The sequence below is a fragment of the Emydura macquarii genome, unplaced genomic scaffold, assembly GCF_026122565.2.
Source record: "Emydura macquarii macquarii isolate MOO-44397 ecotype Brisbane River unplaced genomic scaffold, CSIRO-AGI_Emac_v2 contig_3451, whole genome shotgun sequence".
Classification (NCBI taxonomy): domain Eukaryota; kingdom Metazoa; phylum Chordata; order Testudines; family Chelidae; genus Emydura; species Emydura macquarii.
The window spans coordinates 9035680-9056963 of record NW_027133588.1 but is presented as its reverse complement, the minus strand read 5'-3'; the positions used below and the strand labels follow the sequence as shown (position 1 = coordinate 9056963).

The following is a 21284-nucleotide window of genomic DNA, read 5'->3' as shown; positions in this document are numbered from 1 at the left end:
CTGAAGGTAGATGACATTAAACTGGGGGGAGTAGTAGATACATTGGAGGGCAGGGATAGGATACAGAGTGACCTAGACAAATTGGAGGATTTGGCCAAAAAGAAATTTGATGAGGTTCAACAAGGACAAGTGCAGAGTCCTGCACTTAGGATGGAAGAATCCCATGCACTGCTACAGACTGGGGACCTACTGGCTAGGCAGAAGTTCTGCAGAAAAGGACCAGGGGGTTACAGTGGACAAGAAGCTGGATATGAGTCAACAGTGTGCCCTTATTGCCAAGAAGGCTAATAGCATATTGGGCTGCATTAGTAGGAGCATTGCCAGCAGATCGAGGTAAGTGATTATTCCCCTCAAATGAGGCCTCACCAATGCCGAATAGAAGTATTGTGTCAAGTTTTGGGCCCCCACTACAGGAAGGATGTGGACAAATTGGAGAGAGTCCAGTGGAGGGCAATGAAAATGATGAGGGGGCTGGAGCACATGACTTTTGAGGAGAAGCTGAGGGAACTAAGCTTGTTCAGTCTGCAGAAGAGAAGAGTGAGGGGGGATTTGATAGCAGCCTTCAACAATCTGAAGGGGGGCTCCAGAGAGGACGGAACGAGGCTGTTCTCAGTGGTGGCAGATGACAGAACGAAGAGCAATGGTCTCAAGTTGCAGTTGGAGAAGTCTAGATTGGATATGAAGAAAAACGTTTTCACAAGGAGGGTGGTGAAGCACTGGAATGGATTACCTAGGGAGGTGGTGGAATTTCCATCCTTAGAGGTCTTTAAGGCCTGGCTTGACAAAGCCCTGGCTGGGATGATTCAGTGGGGGTTGGTCCTGCTTTGAGCAGAGGGTTGGACTAGATACCTCCTGAGGTCCCTTCCAACCCTAATATTCTATGATTTTATCTCTGCACTATTCATCATCAGCACTGTGTGCATCCCAGTGTACCTGCTTGACAGTATTCTGTCTTACTAGATGGAGCTGAACTAAAACTTAAAGCCTGAATTAAAGGTTATTAGGAAGAACAAGCAGGAAAGAAAACTGTGACTAGAGATAAGCTATCTCTAGGGGAAATATTTCAAGGGTCCTTTAGAGAACATTAGATGGGCTATTACTTGGAAGTGCCTACCTGGCGCCAGCCAGGTCACAGGTATATTGTTCCCAGGACAGGGACCCTAAGATTAAAAAATGACACTAACCCTTCAAACTCCCTGCCTGGAGAGGAAGTGTGAATGTGTGCTATTGATCGGCAGCTGCTGCAGGGGAGAGAAGCTGATAGAGAGAGGCAGAGATTGCAGCAGGAGCAGTCAGTCGGGGACAGAGACACACCTAAAGTTTACTCTTTGCCTTAAAGCGGAGGCAAGACTCGGGTGTGCAGCCCTTTGACCTGCTTGCTGTACCTTTGGGTGAATACACAGTGTGCTGTTTGGAAGGAGCTGTTCTGGGTCACCTTAATCAGCTGCTGATGACAGGCTTCCAGAGGTAAGTACCTTGCAGGTGCCAAATATATTTGGGTCAGTCATATTAACATGGTTAGAAGCTGCCACCAATTTAATAATGGTAGAACTGGGTGGGGTTGCACCCAGAGAGGTGAAGGCAGCGGAACCTGTCGCCAGAGGCCAGGGTGACCAGAAAATCGGGATGGGGTGGAGAGTAATAGGCGCCTATAGAAGAAAAAGCCCCGAATACCGGGACTGTCCCTATAAAATTGGGACATCTGGTCACCCTACCAAGGGTGCACTCATGAGGGACTGCAAAGGGGTATAAGGCACCACTCATCCTGTATCAATGACAGTATGTTGGGAATGTCGCCTGGTGATTCGGTGGTGTGAATAAAGTGGTGTTCTGCTCTAGCAGAAGTACAGTAGAGGCTTTTCTCTTGGAAAGGGCAACAACGGAGAGATTAGGGGAGAGCTCACAGGTGCAGTGTATGCTCCACCATCATACCTGCTGAGAAGTGGCTGCATTTAACCTAGAGGAAATGATTGCCAATCTCTTCTCTCTGCCTTATCCCACATGGGATAACAGTCCTGGAATGGAGGATAAATTGCTACTGCTGCCACTCTCTAAGAAAGGAATAAAGGCCACCTCTTGCAACGGGAACACATATGTCACAAGTGGAAAATACTTGAGATATTCACCCTAGACACTTATTTAAAACAGTTACCCTCCTGTACGCAAAGCTTGTGTGACCCCACCCCTGTATTCTCCCATATATTTACTAGCACTGTCTTACAAGGCTGGGCACGGAAAGATGTTGCAGGCTTCTTCTTCTGGTGTGGGCTTGGCGCTGGTGTCACAATAGCTCTCAGACACCTCCTCGTGAGAGATTCTGTTTACACAGTGGAAGATTGGGTATCGTGACCCTGAAATGGCAAAAAAACAAACCCAAACTAATAATAAGTAGTGCAGATAAAAAGAAAACTTTCAATATACACATGACTTAGCTACAGCAACAGGATCTAGTGCAGAAAACAAACACAAGAAAGCACACAGAACACGGTCCAGATTAGTAGTTTATATGATGTACATAAACGCAAACAAACTAAGTCAAGTCTGAATGCTTTGCTGTTTACAGCAATGTCAACTGGAACTGCAAACACAAACCACAGCATCACATTGCAAGAGAGGCTGAGAAAATGCTGTGTTTTTGCTCCATTAAATGCTTATGGGGAGAACTGTGTTTACCATGGGCCCACAGTTGATTTAAAAGATGCAATCTAGCAGCCTGAACACAGGACTGAGAGCAGGAACCCCTGTGCTCTAATCCAGACTCTGGGGGCAGGTTTACACTACCGCTTAAGTCAATCTAACGTATGTCGCTCCGGGATGTGAAAAAGACACACACACCCCTCAATGACACAAGTTACAGTGACCTAAGTGCTGTCCACACCGGTGCTATGTTGGTGGGAGACGCTCTCCTGCCAGCATAGCTTCCTCCTCTCATGGAGGTGGAGTAATTATGCTGACGGGAGAGTGCTCTCCCTTTGGTATAGAGTGTCTACACTAGACGTGCTACATCAGAGCAGCAGCAACGATAAAGCTGCGTCACTGTAGTGTAGATCCATCCTGAGTCAGTCTCCCTTTCTTTTTGCTCTTGGGCAAATGACTTATCCTCCCTACTTCAGACTTATCATCAGGTAAATGAGGATATAAAAAATATCACCTACCTCACTGGGGTGTTGTGAGTCTTCATGAGTTAATGCTTTATGGACGACAAGTACTGGATAGATATTAAGTGTTATTATTTCTCTCCTTTTTTTTTACTGCTCAGTGTCTTTAGCTAAGTTTTGCACTAGACAGGAAAGGTGGTGATTTCCTTTTTTTGCTTGTGTAACCTATCTTTCACAATGGTGAAAAATTCAGACCAAAATGGTAAGTGTGTCACTTCCATTAATCTGGTACTCAGAGAATTTTCACCAGTTCCACAAACTCAGCAAATCACACAGCTCTAGTTCTGAGGTCAAAGAAGAGTCAAACTCCCTCAAAGCCCACACAGTTCTCTCTCATTTCTGCTACTCCGTTCCAAAGAAGATTCTTGTCAAACTTTTCCATCCTTGCCTGTAGCCAATTTATTCTAATTATTTTCAGGAGCTACCAGCCCTGTGAAAATCAGGACATTTTCAGTTATCTCAAGTTGGAAATCGTAAAGTAAAGCACCCTGAATCACTAGCCTCTTTTGAATACTGAGGCCCTGTTAGTACAGAGACTGATGGGTGGGCAAAGAAAGAAACAATGGAGTGTGAAAATAAACTCTGATCTGAAAGAGAAAGATCTTGTTTAGGTTAGAGGTCAGTACGTTTATACCCCAAAATGAACTGAACACAAGCAGAATACACCATTCAAAACAGGCACGCAGATAAATCATTCACCCTTCTTTCAACAGACATATCCTGAAGTGCTGTCCCTAACTCTTCTCCCCAAATTTAGGGTCTGATCCTGTTTCCATTGAAAGCAATGGAAGTTTTGTCATTGGCCTCAGTGACAGCTGAGGTAGACCTTTGTTTCTGAAGTAAAACTAGGGAAAACCTGTACTGACTCACATTCATGTGAACAGCTGCTGTGCTTGAGAATTTGGGGAAGAACAGTATACAACCTGAAAAGAAGAGAATACAAATGTCTGTAGAGTCCCCGGTTGATTATCAGACACACAGACAATGTTTATGTTTCAGCAAGCAGACTTTTGTTTCTCGAAGGCACAATCCACTACAAGGTGTCTAGACCAAACACCAAAAGGATTTACATCCTCAGGGCTGGTCTACACTGGCGGTGGCGATCAATGGGAGATACACAAGCTATGTAACATTATGTTGACGTACCACGGCGTCTTCATGTGGACACAGCCTTACTTCTTTTGGGGAGGTGGTCTAACTGAGTCAACCAGAGAGCGCTCTCCGATTGACTGAGAGGGTCTACATGGATGCCTGCCTCCGTGGCAGTGTAGACATACCCTCAGAGAAAAGAGAAGCAAATCCTTACAGGAAAGATGTGAGAAAGTAAGGCACAAAATCTTAGCATTGCAGCTTAATTCCTTGCTTCTTTCCTTCCTCCACAAAACGTGCTTGCTTCTACTTTAGAACCAAACTATGGGCCCACAGTGAAGCAACCTGCATGTAACTTAGATGTAGGAGCACAGGTTGCAGGAGGCACCAGAAAGCAAATGGCTAGAATGTCAGTTAGCTGCACCTCTGGAAAGTGGTCTCTTAACAAAGAGCCAATTTAACTTTAGAAAACTGGAGTCTTCTCCTGTTATTACCCAGCACGCAACACATGAAACATCCACATTTGCAGAGTTCAAAGCTGCATGACTTATACTAAAAGTCCAAATGAGTCGCATGGCTAAAAGTCTGCACAACTCTGAAATGGGATAATTTGCTGACAATGCAGCTGTGTCTTTTCTTTTGGTGTACGTGGCAGGGAGGAGTGAACAAAAGGGTTAAACTGTAATAGCAACACCTTGAACATCTTGGCTAATGTGGTAAAAGTTTGAAGCCTATTATTTTAAGAGTCCATCGATACTGCAATTGGCTTACATGATTGCTGACAATGCAGATCTTATGCTATTGGACTGAATGCTCAGTCTGCTACAGCTCCTTCTAGATCTAATTATACACTTGAATCTGCAGTTTAAGTCCAGCATCTGTTGTTAACTAGCCCTACATTCCTACCTCCAAGTGTTCTAAATTTTAATGGTAACTTTTGGTGATTACTTAAAAGCTTTTAACTGTGTTAACAGATTTTCTGCAAACTCTGCATCTCATCCTGCATATAAAAAACTGTGTTTTTCTTCATCTAACTGGTGAATTAGCTGCAAGAGAGAGAGCATACAGTATATTCAGATGGCTATTTGTTTTAATTGAACTTGCACTAAAGTTTTATAATAGCTTTAACTCACACCCATGATTTCAATAAAATAAGTGTGGTTCTGATTAATGCTAACTGTGGGCTGACATGGAGCAAAATATGGCATTTCTAATGTTGGAAATTAAAAGCTGACACGTCTGGCAAATTTGAATTCATTCAGCAATATATTTAAACAAGAAGTTTTGCATCTCAAATGATAATTTCCAATAGGATTGTATATAGAGCCATCTTCATTTTCCCAGTCCTACTAGAAAGTAGGTAATTTAGCAATCAGCAGAGTGCTTTACTAATTAGCTTGCTTTATGAATTTGCTTTTTGAATTAAGAACATGCTGCACAGTGTGGTATCACTGTCACTAAATTTCATTCATAGCAGTTCCTCTGTAATATGTTTTCATTTACAGCTAAGATAAGAGCTAGATTGTGGCTGTAAGCCACAGTTTGTGCTGGAGGACGGGGGGATAGGGAAGAGAGGTTGATCTCAGGAGGAATTCTGGCTGAATTACTGTGGTTCCGGGAGTGTATAAACTGCAGTGGCATAAGTTCTCATCTATGTCTGGCTCATGCACAGCACTGGTGCCATAGATATACCATCACTATCCTGTTTGGGAAAGCTATCAGTTTCCATAGACATGGCCCTGGTATTAGAAAGCTCTGCCCTCACTCAGATCAGATGGAACTTTAGGACAATCTGGTTGACATTTTTCATCTGAAAATTTTTTTTAAATCTTTTTTCAAAATCAAAAACATCAGTGAAAAGTACTTCCAAAACTTCCAGTTTTTAATTAAAATCAATCCTTTTCTTCTCCTTTTTCCTTTATTCCATTCTGCCATGGAATGAAATAGAATGAATGACGTCTAGGTGCTTTTCTTCTTTTCCTTTTTCCAAGTCAATTAAGTTGAGGTAGTTATAAAAAATTATAGAGTAGCAAAAGAAGAAAAGAAAAAATGAAAAAGTGAAGGAAACAATGGACTTTTTTTTTCTTTGCAGTGGCAAAAAAGGCAAAAGTGGAAAAAAATGAAAATGTCAAAATTTCAAGAATTTTCAAAAAACATTTCTCAAAATGTTTTTTAAAAAAGCAATTATAATGTTGCTTTTCAAACCTTGGAAAACAGAAACAACTTCAAACTGTCAACATTTTTTCAAAAAATTGTTTTGGCTCTTTTTACCATTTCTGTTTGGGACAGAAAACAAAGAACCTGTTGGATCTCAATTGCCTTGAGGGATTATATGGGCAGAGGTAGTCAACCAAGTACCCCAGGCCTAGATTTTTAACAACTGTTCATACAATAAGAAAATCATAGTATTCCCAGAATATTGCTCCAAATTAAATGTGGTAGAGTCTAGCACCCAAGGTTCACACACCCTTAGAACTCAGGAAAGGTATATTTATTTCAGACATTCCTCCTCTCTAATTTCAGGGAGTAAGTCTCAATTCCATAACATGCCGAAGGCTTTCTTGTGATATTATTTTTTCTTGTGTTCTGCTGATTCAGATTTTATATAGTTGATTCCCATTGACTGCAAGAACATTACAGACAGCAAAACTCTGATCACAGGGATTACAAAGGAAAGTTTCCGACATTCTTCCTATAAAGTGACTGAAACCCCCCAAAGCCCTTACAGATGTGTGTGCGCACCTGCATTTGCGTGCAGAATGAGCTGATTTGAGTATTCATATGCACAATTCTTTTGCACAGAAACTTCAGCTTCCACTTTCTGAAAATATGATGGTCCCGATCCTCACCTGGTGATCCTCACTGATTGCAAGGGAGTTTATGTCTATTTACAATAGCTGAGGATCCTGCTCACATACCCTAATCTAAAAGTCATTTCCAAGGCCCAAGCAAAATAATTTTGGTTTACATTCACTGCCCTCTCCCACAAAGAGTCAGATATCCAAGAGTCCTGACTTATAGACTATGATTTTTGTACTGTACATTTCTGCAGTACTTTCCCTGAGCAGTACAGGTTTCCAAATACACTGTCCTGGAACAGTGGGAAATAACAACAAAAAAGGGAACATCAATACAGCGTGCTTAACTACCAGCTTTACTGTCAGAGACATAATTTGCATGCATTATGATGATGATGTGCATAAGGATCAGCATGGCATTAAGCTTTCATGCACTAGCCGTTTCATAGCTTGGAACAAAGAGCCCTAAAGAAAATTAATGGAAACTTTTCCCCAGAGGAAAAAGGTTAGTGGAGCAGTCATCTCTCTCGAACAGCTCAGTATGCCCATAGCCGAATACACTATCAGGGTCCATTTACATTACCACCTTTAATTGCCTTCCCCCACCTCAGGAAAATGCTCACAGCCACAAAGATATCACCTTTCCTCTACGTCCAGAGTTAAATTTTCCTTTATTCTAGCTCAACAGAACCACAATTTTTCCCAGCAGATACCTCTAGCAGCTTATAAATTATATGGAATTATATATGGAATTATATGGAATTTGTAGGGGTTTTTTTTTTTTTTAAAGACAGGTTTTGTTAGCTCTACGAGTAACCCTGAAAAACACCCAACTGGTCCAAGGCCCAGTTCTCTGAGAGAGCCCTTAGGTACACGTTGACAATACCTGGCGGCGGGGACTTCTGAGGTGAACTTTCCCAGTAGTAGAATGTACTCCCCTTAGAGGTCTGCTAAAGAATGAATCAGAGCTGATGGAAGGCTTAGTTTAGATTATATTTTATTCTGATTGATTTATTATTTACTTTTGGGTTTTATTCCAGACAAATAGGACAGTATTTACTAGAGCACCCCAATTTTGATTATTTTGTAATAGAATTTTGGTTTCCAAATAGGAAAAAAGTACTCAGCTGCTACAGCAAGAGGGGCTGTAAGCATTAAAAAAAAATATGTTTGAACATCACAAAGTCTCCAGAAACAACACACACTACTGTCATCTTCTGCTCAAGTGTTCAGGTCCTCCAGGCCTGTTCTGGAAAATGTGCCACTGATGTTTTTCAAAAGCATCAGTACCACTACTCCTGCCATTGGCTAGTTCAACCAGCTATTGTGTCCCAAAATTTACCGATAGGTAAAGTAAGAAAAATGGAGCTTGAGAACTTCTTAGAATTTAATTTAAGGATATTTACTTTGCATATTTTTACCTGTTGACAATTTGGGTTTTAATGATTATAAAGCTTTAACTTTTTGAATCTCAACGTCTATTGTCATGAAATAATTATTGCCTAAATCCCTCTCTATGGACTGGATCCCCCTCCCGCCAAAAAATTCCCACAACGGTGGAAATTTAAAAGGATAAAAATAAAAACAAATTCTTAAAACCCATAATTTTGCACAACTGTGAAAATTTAAATCTATAAAAATCAAAACAAATGCTTAAAAATAATTATCAATATTGTCTGTCAAAATGATTTAAATAAATTTGAGTTCTGCCTAGCCTGTTTCTAAATTACGTGCACTAGGCTCCATTTCTTTTCTTTTTAGAATGATTTTGCTGACATATATTTGGAACCCACTCTATGCTACAGATGTGTCTCTCCCCTAATGAGAAACAACGGAAAACAGTGGCTCAAACATATGTCTAGTGCATACAGGAAGTTGCTGGGTTTTCTAAACTGCTCTTCCCCCCATGCTTTTCCTCTCCTGGCCTGGAATCCTCTTGTGTGTAATATAAATACTGTGCATGCACCATAAAGCATTTACCTTTCCCACACGAAGTGGTGCACTCAGTTGTTCCAACCTGTTTCCAGTTGTGTTCTCGGTTTCGTTGTGGTGGCTGCACCTGGTTGTCTGGCTGATGAGAAGGAAATCTTCCTGCCTGAATAACGGGAAATATCCCTGCTGACTGTCCAGTGTGAGTCTCTGTCTCCCTATGCAAATCCTCATCTTTGCGATCAGTATTGTCTGTCAGTTCTAACTGACCATTGAATGGCTCCCCTGGGGACAGGCAACAATAGTAAATTAAAATAGTGAACATCTCTCTCAACTATTCTCTAATGCATTCAGTAATTAGTAGTTGCAACAATGGTCTACAGAGTTGTCAAGCTTGAAAGTAGCTTTTATCTCCATGTACAGACTTGCTGGCTTTTTCGAACACAAAGACTGTGCTGTTTTTCAGTGAGACACCCAATTCTCAGCAAGCAAACACACACAAAAGTGAAAATTCACCAGGCATTTTCTAGCATAGTTATTGCTCCTAATGTCAATCAAAGTTTCTGGAGGATTTGTTTTTCCACCATTCTCCGTATCCTGTGCCTCTTAGTATCAAATTCCAGCTGCTCCTCATTAAGAAACAGACTATAGAAGCCAGTACAAATCTGACAGGGAGAGTCAAAAACACGAAAAGTAGTACCAAACTTGTCTGCCAATTTTCTCTTTTTTTTTTCTTCTTCCAGAATTACAGGTACATTCAATACATCTCCATGCTATGGACTTTTAAATACATTCTGTCTAGAGATATTTTAGCTTTTTGGGCTTAGAAATTTCCACAAGATTGCAAGAGAGAAGCTGAGAAAGTTTGTTTCAAAATATCAAACTCCAAAAAAGGCAGAAAAAGTATATTTAATTTCTGAAATACAGGCACAACAATTCAGCTCATAACAGGAACTGATCAAGGAAAAGTCACAGTGTGTTCTTATCCCATGTGCCATGATAAAGATAAAATTACCATTCCAAATGGAAATATAGGACAAGAGCCTCAGCTGGAGCAAATGAGAGTGACTCCTTTGAAGTCAATGTTCAGCTGAACATTGGGCATGAAATCCTGGCCCCATGAAGTGAGTGGCAAAACTTCCATTGACTTTAGTGAAGCCAGAATCTTACCACCGGCCCATAATGTTACACAATGTGCTTAAAGCAATGATGATTTACCTGGCCTTCTGTGAGGAGGCAACTGGGGGCTAATGACGTTGGCTCCTGGAATGATATACTCGTAATGTATACCGGGGTTAGGTTGCTGATGTATCATCTAAGAGTAAAAACAGCCAAATAAATGTTATCTGATTAAAAACGATCACCCTTTCACTTAAATCCCCTCTTAGGTTACTACTGTTTAACAGAAATATGCATTTAAATTAATCAACAGTACAATGATTGCTACTTTTAGAAAAGGCAACGGTTTGTTTAATACATATCAGTGAAATATGAAAATAAACAATTTGTTCTGGAGAGGCTAAGACAAGTAAGGAAAAGAAGAGTTTCTACACTTGCAAACTACACTACATTGTAATAGTAAGGAGCAGCTGTTACTCAAAATCCTCACTGTGAAGAACTACATCATATGGTACAGGTGCAAAATGTGAAAATACAGCAGTGATGTTCAGTCGTTCACTGGACACTAGGTGGCAAGAGAGGTGCACACGACAGATGGGCTGGGATTGAAATAACTGACCTGACAGATAACTGAGAAAAGGTAAACAAGGAGGAGAAGAAAAGAGAGAAGGAAGACTCCAAATCCAAATGCTCCAAACCCCGCTAGCTCCCACCACCACCCCCCAATGATTGTCAGTTCTGCTTGAGTTGCGAACGTATAGACAGCACTTCTGTGTTATCATTCTATAATTGCCCTGTTCTGTTCTCTCCCTCTGAAGCATCTGGCACTGGCCACTGTTGAAAGACGGGATCCTGGGCTGGATGGATCATTGCTCTGACCCACTACGGCCATTCTTATGTTGTTCTTATCCCATCTGTGTTACCTCATATACCACGCCGTCCCCTTGTATACCCTCACCGCTCAGCACATAGCACTCACCACAGTATTTCTAAAGCAGCGAGCAAAAATAGCTAAAAACATTGTCTTTCTATTTCATTTTTATAACCGTTGTTTAACAGAGCTCAAGGAAATAGATCACAGAGGTCCACGTACACGTAGTGGTGACTGTATCACTGATGTAGAATGGTGTTCCCAAACCTACCCACTCCCAAACACATTTTCAGCCAATTGGACTAAACTTTCCACACACATCAAAACATGCAGGAAAGGTCCCTCATTTCTTCTACAGTTGGACAAAAGGGTTGGTTTGGGTTTTTTTTGTTTGTTTGAATATTTTTATCTAGCACTGGGATACTTGCATGTACCTGCTTTAAAAAAAGACATCAACAAAGGGTCAAAAATTTAGAGTCCAATTGTACAATCCTTCTGCACATTAGTAAGCACTTACATGAGTATTCCATTGAAATCAATGGGACTGTGTGTGAACATGCTGGTGGTGTAGGAATAGGAGTGCTTGCATATCAATTATAGACACTATTCACTGTTGATTTTATTAGCCTGGCTTTGGTTACTTTAATAATGCAGCTGATCACACCGCTGCCTTCAAAGACTGGTCTGCTGCAGGGGTGTTGGACTGCTCTGGTAGAAGCCTCAGTCAGTTTAATACAAAAAAGCCTTCCTAAACCAATCATCACCACAGATTGCAGTTAGTGCCCAATACTTGGGTTTCCTTATCCGCCAGACACTGCCTCTGGAACCTGAGAAATCTCTGCCAAAGCAAGGGTTACAACCAAGAGAAAATCCATACTACACCCCCATGTGATCCACAAGCAACAGACTTGTGACACTAGGTTTGTTTTGCAGTCAGAGGAACCATGCTAGAATCTACTGAGGTCAACAGAGTTATTCCGAGCTATACCATCTTAGGATCTGTCCCTTTGTGTTTGCATGTCTTTGAAAAGTGTTTCCTCTGTCAAATACAATAGCTTTTCCTCTAAACTCTGCCCCAGTGAGAGCACCCACTTTCCTGAATCATAAGAGAATGCACTGCCTGTAATGCTTTCTATAAGGGCTGCCTTTCTGACCTCTCTACAGTTTTAAAATGCACTCTTTTGGTGCCCAGTCCTGAGAGGTGCTGAGCACTCTCAAGTCCAACTGACTTCAGTGGGAGCTGAGAGTACTCCACATCTCTCCAGATCAGGACCCTACAGTATGGATAGTTCCAAGGAAAGCTCTTCTAGAGTTCCCATGATTCTTCCATAGTATTTCCCAAAACAAATCACAAGGAGCCATTATAACAGTTTTGCTTTGAGCTGGTGGCAATGTAATCTTCTAAAACAATTTAACTTCATTATATTTGTGCCATAGCCACTTTATGTGCATAATGAAACGCATCTGAATTTCTGTTCTTTAACCATCTGTTTAAAGTTTGCTGTAACTTAACTAGAAAGGCTTGTCCTGTGCAATTGGAGAGTGATAGAAAGACAGCAGGAACTGAGATAAAAGACTGATGGTAATTGCAACTGGCTATCTTCATATCCCTGCATCTGCATATAAAGCTCCCAGGGTTTGGCGCCAAGGAAAAGTGGAAGATTCAGAAATCGTAAAACGACAACTGCAAGGTTCAGGGAGTTGAGGAATTGGATACTGGTTTATGTTAATATTGGCTATCTGCATGTAACTTGAAAGTCATGACTCATGCAAGGGAGATTATGGTGTTAACAAAGCTCCTATGATTTTCTTTCATTTAGCACTCCCTGATCCCCATTTTAGGGCAAACATGGCTCCTCAACCATCCCACAGTGCAGTGAAGGGGAGAATGCTGATCTGTCTGCCAGCCTAGACAAGCCACTAGTGGTGCAGACATCCTATATGCAGCATGACGAAGGGGAGAGTACCAACCCAGGGGTCAGTCCACAGCAATAATCTGCAGTTCAAGATACTAAGCTCTACGCCAATCCATGTCAACCTTGTTATTTTCATGGCAAATAAGATGCTTCAAAGGGAAAAAAGAAGGGAGATAAAACAGGCAAAGATGAAATCAATAAATAACAGTGGCACAAACAAACTATATGAGATAAGAGCTCTAAAACTCTAAGCTCTAAAACTCAAAATACACTTTATTATTGTGATTTATTTAAGTTGCGCTAAAGTTTTTGATGACCCTTATTTGGGAACACCTGCATAAATCACCCATGGCTCCTTTCCTTTCCCACTGGGTAATGCAATTTCTTGGCAATAAAAACTTCACAGCATCTCAGCTCACACCATCCAATATTCTCTACATAAGTGTCCATTATATTCTTTTTTAGTAATATGCATTCTGGGCAATCAGAACCCATTTATCTGATGATCAAAATGTAACATCACAACAAATGAAAAACCATTCACCATGTCCCACGCTGTGCCCTGTTAAAGCACTACAGTAATAATAATTACTGCTACTTTTAAATCATTTTGCTGTTTGTAACTTTTCCAGTTCTAGGAGCCAGTGCAGTTTCTATAAAAAATATACTGCACTAATTTTTCTATCATTGTGATATCACTTGTTGAGTTTAATGACAACCAAACTGTGACCAATTAAAACAACCAATATAATCAATTCAAACTATATATCTATATTATATTTGGTCTTTCAGCCATTATCTTTCATTTTATATGTGTATGAACATGGCTATGTGCACAATTTATTTTATAGTATGTTATAATAATCCACTTTTAATAATGAATAAATAATCCAATACCAAAAAAACATGGAGTGAAATCCTGGCTCCACTGAAATCAGTAATATTGCCATTGACTTTAATGGAGCTGGGATTCCACTCCAGTTTGGTTCCACAATTGCTTGTAGACCATTTGCTGTTCAGGATTTCCTAATGAAGCTTCCTATTAAAATTCTGCCTAGGAATGCTTCATCTCATATATATATATATATATATATATATATATATATATATATATATATATATATATATATATATATATATATAAAGTAAATATGTAAGTACAGACCAAGAAGGCTTGAATCCGTAAGGGGTCTTGTCCTGCTTCAGACATTTGTTTCAGGTAACTATAAAACTAAACCAAGCCAAATTAGCTGTAGCAGAAAAGTGTCTGGAGGAAATCCAGCTCTCATGAAATAAAGAATACTGTACGCTTTGCCTTTGATTTTATTCAACAAGTAAAATTGGTTTTACTGGTTCAGAAAGCTCTGGGGGGTAACAGACATCTGTTACTATTTAGATTTTGTATGATCCAGGGCAATTCAGAGGTAACAGTAAAGGATATTATAATATCTAAAACACTGTTATCGTTAAGGATTAAGTGGAATGCTGGCATTTATTTATTGCTATTGCTCTTGTTTTTAGTGTCATGTGTGAACAAAAACCAGAACTCATCTTCCTAGAACAAACTTATGACAAACTTACATAGACATCCAGGATCTCGTCTGTTGGACCATCTGCTAAAAAGGACTCTCCTGCAGTGCTTGAGATTTCATTTGGGCGTTTATATGTGAACATAGTCCCTCCTCCTTCGTATCTCCCAGGTCGATCAATTGCCCAGTTTCCATTAATGATAGACCGTCCTGATCGACTCCGCAGTGCTGTCAGGGGGAGGAAAAAAAGCACAGACAGATGCTGATCACAAGAAATCACCTTTACATGCTAGTTCTCAGACTGTTAAATGTGTATACAAATTCATGTAACTGGGTTATGCTGCTGTATGCTCTCTACTTCATGGAATCAGACAGTATTGCTGGAACAAAAAATATTGTAAATTATATCAATACTTGTGCAAAATAATATCAACCTCAAAAACCAGACTCTTATTTGAATATGCGAATTTTATTTTGCAGGAATAGAAAAATACAAAGCTACAATAGAAAACTCGTTTTTCATGGAATATCATGTTGTGATTTTGTCTCAGACAGCCAGACGGGTACATTGGATACACATGGATAACAAGGAAGTGGTTTCCTGAACTTCCTCCACGTTCATGTTAATCTTTATTTAGTGGTTTGGATACAGTAAAGCACTGAAGTGGATACAGATTATCACAACAGCTACACTATGCAGAAGCACCAAGCCCACAATTTATGAACCAGAAAATACCGTGGTTTGCCAAATATTCCAATTATTCTTAATGCAGCCTTTGGCAAATCTTTAATTTTCCTTTACAGAGTACACATTTTGCCAAAACATCTGCAACGTTCTGTTCTGTAGAACTGCTTGGGGTGACAAGCTATCTGCAAACACCATTGTTCCCTCTCTGTAAGGGAGGATATTACTACTACTTTCTTTTTCTGTCTAGTCTATTTAGAAACTACCTCTTATGTATGTATAGTGCCTAGTACAATATTTTTATTATTGACTTCTTGTGCCTAGAGGCCCAAACAAGACTGAGCCCCCCTGTGATAGGCACTGTTAATATACATAGGAAAGATACAATCTCTACCTCAAAGAGTCCACTCTGAGTCTACTCGGATTTAAGTGTAGAATGAGGTTATCCACTATTTAGGTACAAATATAAAATAGAACAATAAGATCCCGTTGCATCCTTGAGCAAAAAATTTAAACTACCCTTACACCTTACAAGGTTCTAATGTAACTATATAAACCCAAGATAGGGGCCTGGGATTTACTGTACCGAGGTCAATGACAACCACTGCTCAATGCACAGCTGCAAGAGTTCATGGACCTTCCTCTGAAGCATCTGGTTTTGGCCACAATTGGAGACAGGATACTGGACTAGATGGACCACTGGTCTGACGTAGTATGGGATTAGATCAGGGACTACACTGGAGCAACACATTTTCTCCAGAGTAGGATAGCCCTGAGCAGAACATCGAGGAGCTAGGTAGGTAGGATACTTTCCATGGCTGGTCCTCACCAGGTTAAACAGCAAGACCCACATTTTGGATCTCTTTCTTTTTCCATGCTAGTGATTGCTGCTGACTCATTTCCCTTTGGGAAAGTAAAACAACTAGAAACTTGTTGGTGAAACCTACTTCTAGAAGAAGTCTTCATGCTGGGAACGCATAAGAAACTATTGTTTTAACTGAATTATGTAAATAATGTCAGATACTATGGCTATATATAATGAATTAATAATAGTCACTTATTTATTATTTAGAAGCAATGGCTCTGTAAACAAAATGGTAACCTTGAACTACAAGTTTTCAAGTCTAAATCATATGGAAGTTGAGGTATGTTAGTGACATCAGGTCAGTTTGCATTGGTCTGCATCATACCTTGAAACACACAGGAGATGAGAGGCAAAACTAACTTGTGTCTGTATTGCCCCTCATCTTAGAAAGAGGTCTGTTTCCTAGATAGGGATAAAATTATGAGCAGAATGAAATGAGTAAGTTCATATTGTTGGTTCTCAGTAGTCAGTGTTATCAATTGTAAGTGTACAAGTATTCTAAACACCATTGGCCAGATTTTAGTAATCCTTTCAGCAACAATCTGACACAGTGCCAGTGCCAGATATGCTATTGGCTCAGGAAATATGCAGACACACTCACCAAACACATTTAAACAACAAGAGATATCTGAGGAATTCATGAGTGATCCCCAAAAGGATATTCTGCAAGCAGAGTCTAACTTAATGTTCACATAATTCATTGTGATTTATTCACTCAGCTCATGTAAGAACAAATCTGTTTACCTTTAAAAAGAAATTAGTAACTAAACAGTTCAGGTTTCAAACTACATAAACCGCAGTGTGGGTATTAGATATTGGCCTACTGGGTTCCTTCCACTGTAAGCAGTGAGTTTTATATATTTGTTTAATAAAATATAACTGTATAACAATGTGAGATGGCAAACGTAAAAACAGTGACAGAAGTGTCTAGCTAAAGACAGATTATACCTACATGAGAGAGAAGGTGTAAAGAAACCTCCACTTTGTGCAGGCCATCTAGAGTTCAGCCATCATTCCTGTAATTCCTGATATCTAGGGAACATAAAGCCTGCTCTATCACTATTCCTCTAGCCAACTGGTCTTCCAAACGGGGCTGGGATTGGCGAGGGCTCCGCCTTCGTGCACACCACCCAGTGAAGTTTTATAGATCCCACAAAAACTAGTATAAGACGCACCCCAATAAAGAATGTAGGAGCGGTCATGCACCTACCCTGCATCTGAGCGTTCCTGGAGGCATTCTCCATCCTGGGGCTCCCCCTGGGGTGGGGCGGCTCTGCACTGCTCCCAACACAGCACAAGCAAGAACTTAGAATATTTGATACCTAACAAAAACATCCTTCATTGTTTATGGCCCAGATCCTGCTCATGCTGAGGTCTTTGGCCCAACCAGTGACTATGATGATGCAGGATCAAGCCCTACAATAATATATTAATTTTATTGTAATTTTACAATTTTATTGCATTGTATGCTACATATTTCCTCTCAAGAGGTATTTTAAGTCCACTTGTTTCCTGCATCTATTATTTTCGATGACACCTGTTACTACATTTTTGTACCTATGGATGTTGGCTAACACAAATAATATATTTCCTATAACATTATTTTTAGTTTAGGCATACAGTTATATTCTCTTTCCTCACGTATTTCTGGGAGGCAAATATGTCTGTCAAACTCAGATATGGGTTATTATAAAATTCCGACAAAAAGAAAATAGTGACTGTAAGCAACATGCTATTTACAATTGCTACATTTTAATTCAAACACCTGCTGTGCAGGGCTGCTTTTCAAAATGTATTGATCCTGGGTTTGCCTCACTTTTAATATGGAACACTTCTAATAAAAGTTTAACTTTATAATCTGAATATTTTTCTTATACAGTTACCTTTAAAAAAAAATAATCTGCACATCAAGATCTTGGATATGAAAAAAAGTTCTGGCAAAGATTATGTTATTGTTAATAATAAAGCTGTAGAAAGATGACTGTCTGAAAACCAATAAGTCCATTCAACTTTAATTTGACATTCATCAGATGAAGAGTCTGAAAGAGGCCCCCACATAAAAAAGGAAAATATGCCTCTTATTGTGTTTTGATCACCTTTCATTTATCACCTCTACTGCCCTCCCTCTAGAATGTTTATGGTGCTAATATTTTTTGCCCAAGTATGAAAGAATATAAAAAGCATTACCAGATTCCTCATTAAGGTACAGTCTGCTGCTGATTTTATCTACCCTACTTGTCAGCATCTTAAATAAAACTGTGTAGTTTATAATATTCTTCAATAATACTTTCTGCCAATTGTATGGTATGTCTCAGACTACAAATTCTCATCAATACTTTTGTTTGGACTGGGAATAAGAGGGGGAAAGCTCAATGTGACACAAAATAGAATCTGCATGTTTGGTGTCTTAAAAACATTCATTTTTCCCAGTTCAGCTTTGAACACTTCTTTTATTGATTGTGTTTTATAGCTCTTTTCCTGCTGCTTGCAGATTCTATTCTGCTTCTCCTGCCCCTGATGCTGAGAAGAATGGGAAACAATTTAAAACAAATGATGTAGCACTAAAGCGTAAAGTTCTGTAAACTGACTTCCATTGACTTGTAACAGCGGTTATTCCAGTCAATGGTTAGTGACCCCTGATATATTACAATGATACCTTTTGCAACTTCTTGCAAATGACTTAAAAATCATAAGGTTTTTTAAAAAAAAAATACATGGGTTGCGTTCTTTTTATTTGTCTTCTGGCTTCTGTGCCTTTAGGGTTTACTCAATCCACATTTTTCAGCTTTACTCCACAATCATCAGGGGTAGAAACTTATTTTAAAAAGATCACAGCTGAGAATCCCAAATAGTCAGTGGCCTCCAGGAGGTGGTGTTTTAAGACACCAACTATCGTGAACTAAAATTGCAAGTGTGGGCAGAAAATATAGTAAAAGGGAACTATAGTAAGAGTTTTGGCAAGAGAATGCCCTTTTATTTCCTGGTCCCAGTCACACGGCATACTTTGGAAAAGACAAAAGATGTAAGCTGTGATTGCAACAGGCCTGTTCCCCAGCGCTGATGAAGTATGAACCTCTCTGTGGTGGTTTACATATGTTTAATAAACTGATTAGATAAATTGGCTCAATATCTTGTTAATCAATAATCAAAACCAAACCGCAACAACATGTTGTCTATGTCTAGGGTATCATCAAGAATACACATGCCAAATTATTACATATCAGCAAACTGCGTAACACACAGAGGATACAAAATATTATGGTATAACAATCCCAGAATAGGAAAAGCACACTGACACAGAAGGTATTAATGCACTTGCCAGGACAGAGGGAATATATTAAACAATGGATCACAAGAACAATATTTGAACAATAGCGTCACATACTATCATGCAGGCAACCTGAAATCAGAAGAGAAAAAATGTTTTGCTGTGCGTTTTGAAGAGGAATGAGTCTTTAGAATGAGCAAATGAGATATCTGAAATTTTGTAAATCTTATTGAAATGTCAATAGTAAAGATACCAAATGGATTTCAGGGGAGACATAATTCCATGCATTGAATTATCCACAGGGGGACACATTGTGAAGTTTAGGAACATTAACATACTTGTGTAGTTTGGAGCTGGACTGGAGGAAAAAAGATTCTTTCCTTTATGGCTATGTGATTCCAGCTCTTTGAGAGACTCGTATAGCATATGTAGAGTTAGAAGGATTAGATTTTTACTGGTAAATATCGATAAACATCTGTTTTGCTGTACACACACAATCTGATGAAAAATATTTCCATTGATAGCACTCAAACATACAGATAGGCAAAGAAAGAAAAATGCTGCTTGAGAACTCAGAGTTTGATTTTGACATATGATAGTTTTTTGGGGGTTTTTTTTAACAGTTATAAAGCTTTAACTTTTGGAATCTCACCACCTACTATCATTAAATAATTATTGTCTAACCCCCGCATAATTCCCTACAACTGTGAAAAATTAAATGAATTAAACTTGAAAAAGTGCTTAAAAATTAGGTCTGTCAAAATTGTAAAAAAAATCAAAAATCAAATTCTGCTAAGCCTAATCATATAGCAATGCCAGGTTCTTTTCCTGGTTAGCCGCCAATTGTAACCAATTCAGTTTGTGAAGCATTTAATGGAGAGTCCCATAAATCCTGCCTGGGTAATGTAACTCTGGCTTATTCTTTTTTTTTTTTTAATTAAAATCCTTGATACGTTTTATTCTGTGGAAAAAAGAGTTCGGATGAATTACTTGTTAACTTGTTACATTAAAAATCCATGTGCTGCAAGACCCGGCAAACATTCCAGGCAGTTTGCCACAACTAAGGACAGGAAGGGCTCTAAAATTCATACCTATGAAATATCTTATTTATCCACACATCAGCTCCTTCAGTCTTCATTAAAATCACTGCCAGTTTTGACTGAGTGAGGAATGGTAAGGACTTCAGAATACAGACCTCTCTCTACATATATATATAGATGCAAAGAAGTACAGTATCTGATTGGCATGGCAAAGATTTTGATTGGGCCGGTGCTCAGGATAGTCATGGAAATAGGACTCATTTGCCAACTCTTACAAAAAATTAAGTATAATCAAAACAATAAAAGCAATTATAACCCTGCACTTTTTGGCTTCATGATGTAGCCACGGCATCTGGGCACCCCGGAATAGTTGCACACGTGCAATACGTCTGTAGGGTATGATTTACAAGAGTGCTGAGTAAATCTAATTGTGGTCAATGGACTTTCAGGTGAGGAGCACCTGTGACAGTCTATACATACATACAGGGAAAAATAGAGTTTTCATTTTATTCATCCTAATAGATCTCACACAAAAGATTTTGGTGTGGCATTTATGTGCTCTGCCAGAACTAACCTATATAAAGTCAAGCACAGACTATACTATGCAAGTTGTATCTGGTTCAGTAATGCAAATGCACAAGAGAGCTTCTGAAAGGTCCTTAATGATCCAGAAAGAATATCAATACTCTAATCCCACTGAAAGGAAACAGCTCAACCAGGATTCCCTTTGCAATCAGAGAACTATGATAATCTACAGATCCAGAGAGTGATTGATTTGGAATTCTTTTCCAATACTACCTATATACAACTTTTTTTACCAACTAGTTTAACATTTGAAAAGTTGGAGAGAGAGGTGTGTATGTGTATGAATTATTGAATGAAAAAGAAAGAGAAAAAATTGTATACTAGCTGGTTATCTACCTTAAACCACCCATCCGTCACTATAATATGTAGGCTCTCTACTAATAATAAGATACAGACAAAAATATTTTTCCGTTTTTCATAAACCTTTCAAAA

The 21284-nt window shown here is 39.3% G+C and overlaps 1 protein-coding gene across 3 annotated transcripts in view; it reads right to left on the bottom strand.

The window, feature by feature from the left end:
• The window catches only part of THSD4 (thrombospondin type 1 domain containing 4), a 597500-nt gene that overhangs the window by 53010 nt on the left and 523206 nt on the right, over nt 1–21284 (bottom strand). For all 3 annotated transcript variants that reach the window (XM_067534792.1, XM_067534793.1, XM_067534794.1), the window contains 4 exons: nt 14462–14637; nt 10193–10289; nt 9026–9259; nt 2222–2351 (listed from right to left, as the gene is read on the bottom strand). In XM_067534792.1, the coding sequence (XP_067390893.1) occupies nt 2222–2351; nt 9026–9259; nt 10193–10289; nt 14462–14637 (637 nt within the window). The remainder of the gene's footprint in view (nt 1–2221; nt 2352–9025; nt 9260–10192; nt 10290–14461; nt 14638–21284) is intronic.